This window comes from Gavialis gangeticus, unplaced genomic scaffold (assembly GCF_001723915.1).
Source record: "Gavialis gangeticus isolate Ggan-Ray unplaced genomic scaffold, GavGan_comp1, whole genome shotgun sequence".
In the NCBI taxonomy this organism is placed as follows: Eukaryota; Metazoa; Chordata; order Crocodylia; family Gavialidae; genus Gavialis; species Gavialis gangeticus.
In genome coordinates, this window is record NW_017729032.1 from 158657529 (window position 1) to 158665089 (window position 7561).

At 38.7% G+C, this 7561-nt stretch overlaps 1 protein-coding gene across 4 annotated transcripts in view; it reads left to right on the forward strand.

Annotated features, from left to right (window-relative positions):
- The window catches only part of LOC109302575 (cohesin subunit SA-2-like), a 97761-nt gene that overhangs the window by 7603 nt on the left and 82597 nt on the right, over positions 1-7561 (forward strand). For all 4 annotated transcript variants that reach the window (XM_019524168.1, XM_019524165.1, XM_019524167.1 and 1 more), the window contains exons 2-5: positions 1403-1487; positions 2714-2860; positions 4212-4308; positions 6322-6398. In XM_019524168.1, coding sequence (XP_019379713.1) covers positions 1403-1487; positions 2714-2860; positions 4212-4308; positions 6322-6398 — 406 coding nt within the window. The remainder of the gene's footprint in view (positions 1-1402; positions 1488-2713; positions 2861-4211; positions 4309-6321; positions 6399-7561) is intronic.

Genomic DNA, 7561 nt, shown 5'->3' on the forward strand with positions numbered 1-7561 from the left:
CTGGTCCAGATGGAGAGGGTGTCCCACTGGGTCTGTCTTCACTGCCCCTTTTTATAGGGGCACAGCTTGTGTGATGCTAGTGACAGGAGGCCTGCCCAGGCAAGGGTCAGCTCCTGGCGTACTGAGCATGTGTACTCCATGCAAGGATGTGCAGTTTTGGATGTCTGTAATGGTGGGTACAATGGTAGAGTTGCTGGTTCTGCAGGGTCTTTTGTCTTTCAAATGCTGGGTTCTTATCTCTGTTCCTGGGTGAGGTCCTGTGGTATGGTTCCTGGATGAATCAATGCAAGGTGATGGCCTGGTCGTTACAGGCCATTCAGTAGAGGCCTGCTACCATTGTATTTCAGCCATTCCCAATCACTCTCATTCATCTGGGAACCAATTTACATGGGAGGGGCACATGAATCATACAGTTGCAACACAGGGGATGCCCAGGCAGAGGACACAAGATGGAGGCTTGACATACAAAATGGAAACTTGACATGACTTACGCTAACTTAGACATATAGGCCTAAAACAGTAATCACACAACATAAAAGCAGTACAAACATAATAACGATCACTTATAAAACAGTGGGTATCGATATCAAAATAGCAGGGAACTTATTTGCAAAGAGGGGAGAGAAAATAAAACTTACTACCTAAAATAAAATGTTAAAGCTTATCCTACATCTTAGCTTACTTATACTTATCTATAGGGAATAGAGAGGGAGAGAAAAAGTCTGAAATGGTTGGGGAAGGGGAGGGAATGCATTTTAAAATAAAAGAAAAACTGGGGGTTTTGCTACACTTGTATGGTCTGTAATTGATCTTTTCTCTCCAGACAGACCTCCAAATCAATAAAAACTTTGAACAGTACGACCTTGTGCACCCTGAAATTACTTTCTTAGTCTTCAGTTCTGCAAACACTTGAGCACCTTTTGAATTTTGCCACCACAGTTCAAAATTTGTAATGGTACTTTTCACAGAAGAAAAATTAAAATTAAGTAGGTAGATGAAATTATTTCAGGATCTGAGAGCTATGCAGAATCAAAGTGTACAACATTCGTTAACAACCTGATTCTTCATCTGTTACTTAGATAATGCAGTCTCACGGGGCTCAGAAAGTAAAGTTGAGTGTGTTTTAACAAGAAAGCTACTGCCTACTGTCACCAGTAAAATGTTTGTAGGCCTCAGGCATGCAACTGCTGCCACACCTTTACAGGAAGCCTTTATAGTTTATTGTATACGGGTACACTTTATTTTCCTCTACAGTTTATATCTAAGTATTTAACTTTCTGTGCTCTCAAAAGCAATTTCTCTGTGGTAGTGATGTAGCAAATCTGGTCTTCAGATATAGATTACCTAGTTTATAGGAGAGGTGTGGTATGCTCTTCAATACTGTTTGCTTATTATTCTGCAGAGAAAATTCTGTCCATGATGAGACTGTTCCTGAGTCCACTGTACAGAACGGCAGCTGTCTGAGAAATGGCAATCTGAAAACTCCAGTAAGTTTGTATTTTTATATGTGCGTGTGTGTGTGTGTATATACATACATACATGTCTATCTATCTATCTATGCGTATCTATATATATCTATATATCTATGTGTAGCTATATGTGTATGTGTATATATAAAATCTGTTACATCACATATGTGTATATATAAAATCTTTCAATGCACATAATGGGCCAGATTCCATCCCACCACACCTTGTTCAAGTCCGGAAAATCCATTAATGGATGTATGTCTATAACACACTGCCCGTTGCCCGTGTCTACCTAAGTAGCATCCCCTCGCGGCTTTTTGGTGATGCTAACTGTGCAGTAGCTCGTTATTACTGTTCAGTAGTGTCATGTCATGTTTTGTGACACTACTGCACAGTAGTAATGAGCTACTGTGCAGTCAGCGTCTTGTGTAAATGTGGCCACTGTCATTTAACCCATAAGACTGATTCATAAGGGACCTGAACGTGTTCAGCCTCCACAAGAGAAGGCTGAGGGGGGATCTAGTGGCCAGTTACAAACTAGTCAGAGGGGACCAGCAGGCATTGGGGGAGTCCCTGTTCCCCCGTGCACTACCAGGAGTGACCAGGAATAACGGTCACAAGCTTGCAGAGGGTAGATTCAGGTTAGACATCAGGAGGCGCTACTTCACTGTCAGGGCGGCTAGGATCTGGAACCAACTTCCAAGCAAAGTGGTGCTAGCTCCTACCCTGGGGGTCTTTAAGACAAGGCTAGATGAACACCTTGCTGGGGTTGTTTGACCCCAGTACTTTTTGCTGCCAAGGTAGGGGGTTGGACTTGATGATCTGCCCAGGTCCCTTCTGACCCTACAAACTATGAAACAAGAAAGCAGGGAGGGGAAGGTCTACTCACCTTTTTATTAACTTTTCTTCAGGCATTCTCAGGGTGGAATAGAACTGCAGTTAGGTGCTCTAAGTTTACTGACAACCTGAATAAATGCCCTACAGACAGTTTATATAACCACTCTGCCACTTAACCTTCCTGTTTATGCCAATGATTACAAAGGAAATTTTCACCTCAGCTGTATACTTCCTCTTCTCCTTCCTGTATTTTCTTACTCAATATTTCTTTGCCACTTGCACTTATTCACATGCATAATTGTTGTAAGAGGGTAGAACACCTACCTTCAGGCAGCATGTATGGCCATGTCTGTATGCCCATTAGCTGTCTTATGGTTACTCTGTCTTCTTCATGTGAATTGTTTCAGAGAGGAAAAAGGAAGGTCCAAGAGCAGTGTGAAAACATAAGAAGAAATTCTTCCAGTACTAGAAGAGCAAGCCAGCTGCAGAATGGCCAAGTGGTGGAAGCAGTTACATTGTTTGAGGTGGTCAGTGTGGGCAAGCGTGCTATGCAGGTAACTCCAGTGTTGGGAATGGAATGGTTTAGACAAGTGATTTCATTTGGCCCATGGAGCTGAGATATTGGTGGTGTTTTGAATGAGACTGGGGGCAGGGCACTGGGGAGAGGCAGATTCCATGGCAGATTGTACACGTGACGAAGGTGGTGAGAAGCAGCAGTGGCTAGGTTGGAAGACTGTCTTGGATTGAGTTGGATTATTTCAGCCTGTTTCTAAAAGGTTGCTGACCTCTGTTCTAAATAGATCTGCTGGGGAGGGAGAAGGGGGAAGCAGGAAGGGGAGATGGATGTAGATTTTTGTTGTTTAATTTCAGGAATTTTGGAATCTGACTCCTGGCCTAATCTTTGTTACATGGCCAGCTGAAAAAATCTGGCATTTTTGCCAAGGTGCCTGCTATATTTACATGTAAAGTTAGTATAATTAGAAGGGAAGGGATCTTTGGGAAAACTATCCAAAAAAAAAGATGCTTAAGGTCAGTCTTCTCAAGTAATATTTTAGTACTTGAAAGGGGAGAGGGTTGATTTTTAAAAATCGAGTGGTTCATCAGTAGAAACTGCAAATGGTTTTAGGCTTTTGAAAATCAGGATACTAACTTAGCGTTCTAATTTTGGCATCACTTTAGATATCTTGGCTCTTATCTCTCAGTTCCAATAATGTGATATTTGATAGCATTTTATAGAATATTTGATTTCCTGTTTTCCTGTTATATCAATATGTCAATAATTGTTTTCCATTACTAAAGAAAGCTACACAAAATCAGGGGAGTGGAAATCTACTTAAAAATATATTGGACCCTAGACCTGGACCTTTCACCGTGTTTTGTGCTGATGGACCTGTGTACCCATGCAGAGCCTTGTTGACTTGAAAACGGCTCCTTGGAGACCTTGGGTCTAGCCAGGTCGAGCACTTGCAGAAACAGGTCCTTTGTTTTACTTTTTAATTTGCAGTAGATAGTACATGAACTAACTCTTGTTCATGTTCCCTCACAGTCTTTTGCACAAATGGATTGCTGATGAGGACGGGCAAGTGAACTTCCCAGGATCATTGCTAATATTAATTATGTGGTTGTTCACAGTTTAAATGGCATCTTTCATTTAGAAGGAATTCTGGCTTTGAAGTGCGGGCAAAGCATCTGTGGGCCTTTTTGTTCTTTCTCTCTCAATCTTTCCTGCTCTTATTCCTAAAGAGAAGTACCACCATTATGTAAGATTTTACCCTATTCTTTCTGAAGCGGTTTACTAGAAAAAAATAAATAGAAATTTATTAATGTTAGATGCATTATATTATGGAATGCTTGAACCTATGATTTTCAGCCATCTATCATTGTTTTTTCTGTAACTTGTTTTAGTCTGTGGTAGATGATTGGGTTGAAGCATATAAACAAGATCGAGATGTGGCACTCCTGGATCTGATTAACTTCTTCATTCAATGTTCAGGCTGTCAAGGTAATTCTGTGTAGTGCTGGTATTTCCTTTGATTGGTCAGTAGCTGAGAGTCTTATAAAATAGGCTTCTTGGGGCTGAAATGTAGTTTAATAGATTGTTTACTCAAAATCTGGATTGTAATCTGCTCTAGGCAAATCAAATTTCCTACTCCTATTTGTTTTTTGAGCTGTGTAATTTAAGCGCTACCATAATATAAGGGTGGCCCGTTCAGGCTTCCTGTGGACAAGCTCATCTAATGCTCTGTGCCATTACCCTATTACTAGTGTTCCGCGTTTTCAATTTTTACCGAATTTCACCAGTAGATGACCTGATATTTTTTTTATTAAAGTTATTTGGTTTTTATTGATTTACATTTGTTTTTTAATTCACTCAATTTTATTTCTATGAAATACAAAACTGTCTATCGGGATGGCATTGCAGCACTGAAGCTGAAGCAATTGTTATATGTAAAACTCACTCCAGACACAACATGGAGCCAGTCAGATTAAATGAGATTAAATTGTTAATATTGTGCCACCATTGGCTCACGTGACATAAATAGGTGCTTCCATTTCATGTGGGGCTGGATAAAAACATACACAGGAAAAAAAAAAAAAGTAAAAGATGGGTAGAAAGCGCAAATCTCTATGTGGATATATCTGTGAAAATCAGTGTTTAGAAGTTTTCAAAAAGAGTAAAAAGGAGGTGAAGAGGATGCATTGCACTGCAAGTACTGTGGCACTGAAGTTAGTTCTCATGCTGACAGGATAAAAGAACATGTAGAAAGCAAGTGACATTAAAATTAAAGAAGCATGTGATTAGGGATAAGCAAAAGTTGGACTTTATTTTTTAAATCCTTGTCTATGGATACTATAGGGAGTTACGACAGTAGGATGATGGTACTTCTGCTGCGTACAACTATTTATTTCTGTAATAGAAATGTAGAAACCGTTTAAACACGTGTATGAATTGTCAGCATACTAAAAAGTAAAGATGTATACATTTATTGTTATTATTTTCCCTGATTTAAATTGTTTTTCCCCTTTTCTTCCTTTTATCCGGATTTCAACCCAGTTTTTATGTTTGGAAGATTAATGCTGAAAAATTCCCAGAATTTTTTTGGAAAGTAAAACCTGAAAATGCGGAACACTACCTGTTACTTAGAATAATGATTTTCACGTGGGCTGAGATAAAAATCTGTAATGGGGTAGCTCTTGGAATACTATTTTACACTCACCGAGTACCTTTCATTTGAAAATAAAGTACATATGCTCCCAAATAGAGACTCAGTCTTTTCAGTGGCTGGAAGAATAATAGCTCTTGCTTCCTTCCAGCTACTTCCTGGAAGTTGACTGTATGTAATTGTTTCCAAAACAAGCATATAGAAAACAGTAGTGACTTGAAGCTTCAGAATGGCAGATAGGGAGTGAAGAGGAAGACATTGTCCCATTGAAACTGGTAGGGGTAGTAGACAGGTAGAACGTAACTTCTGCACTTGAGATTTCTCTAGCACTCTGGCACTAACACTCCTGCCACAAGGTTGTCAGTGGGCAAGAGTTTGCTCTCCACACCTCATCTGAAATCCAGCACCTTCTCCAGCACCATGTCTCCTAGCATTAAGTTACTGCAAAGGAGACAGACAGTGTCAGGCAGTGAAGCAACACAATTGATTTCTTCAGCATTTCCCTAGCAATTTTGATTTCAAATACTGAACTGTCTGCAGTGTGCTTAATTTCTGAAAAGGAAGGGCTTGAGTGCAGGATAGATAACAATCTATTTTTCCTTATCCTTTTGGATAGAAAAATAGATGGTAGAATCTGTGAATGTGAATGATGATGTGGTAATATCTACTGCTGTAAATCTGTTGACCTGTGCCAATGCAAAAACAGGTACAACAGTTTGAGTTACCCTTTTGGTGCTTGTGATTTTAAACTGAGGTTACTACAGTAAGAACTGGGTAGTTTTTATAATATTATGTGTTGCTGTAGATTTAAGTGTTGTTTTAATCTCCATTTTTGATTTTTGCCACTCTAGGAATGGTGACAGCTGAGATGTTCCAAAGTTTACCCAAGAGTGATGTAATACAGAAAATGACAGAGACCTTTGATGAGGTAGTCAACAAGAAACTGATTTCGTATGGCTCATTAAAATGACCAATAAGTTTTATTTAACATGCAAATTAGATGGTGGTGTTTTACTTGATATGTCTTCCATTAATGTCTGTATTCGCTTGCTCTTTAAAAATATGATCATGTCACCTAAGGGAAAAGGTTTCCAGACTCCTAAAATGAAAACCAGCATTATATTGGGAGCAAAATACTGGAGTGTATTCTTGTTTCTGAAAGGGGTAGTGGCAGAGTGGTTAAAGGATATTGTTACAGCTCTAGGAGTACAAGTTTGATCCTGCCTCTAGGCTTCTTTTCAGAAGCTGTGCTAATTGACCCACTTGTTGTGTAGGCTGTGGAACCAAAGGACGATGGGTATGTTGTGTATCTTAACTGTGCTTGCTTATCAGCAGGGATCCTGGTTTTCTCTGATTTAAAAAAACCCCCAATTTTTGTGTTAAATAAAGTAACCGAAAGTCCACATTTTTCCGTGATCAAAACGAAACACCACTATTTATGCATCTATGTATTACAGTCCTTCCATTTTAATCACAGAAAAATGTGGATTTTGGGTTAGTTTTTTAACCTGAAAACTGGGAAAAAAATTTTATCGGAAAACCAGGATCCCTGCTTATCAGGTTACTATACTCAGGTGAGCCTTGGAAACTAAAATTAAAATGTCAAAAATGTTATGGAGGCTGCAACTCTGTCTGGCAGTCTTACCAATTCTTGCATTTAGCTACTTTTCCCAGTAAAAGCAAGCTAGCAACAAAATCTTTTCCCATTTTATTGTCTATGGAGTGATAAATATATTTATCTTTGGTATCTGGTTGGTAAGTGCCCTTTGAAAATACTGAAAATAGTTTAATAGTGAGCTGCTAACAAAAGTTACAGTCAGCTGGTACTCTTTTCAGGGTGGATAAAATTTGATTTATTTAAAAAAAAATTAAAAAATGGATTTTTTAATTTAAATCAGAATTTTGTTTTACTTTTTTAATTTAAATTATAATTAAGTGTTCCTTTTAAACATAAGCCAGCTTAAAATGAAATTTGCTTTAATACAGCATAGGCTAAGGTACAAATTTATTATGATTTTAATATTATAAAAGACTTTGTCTGTTTGTCTGTCCGTAACATTTGATTCATACTCTGATAGGTTGTCTGAAATT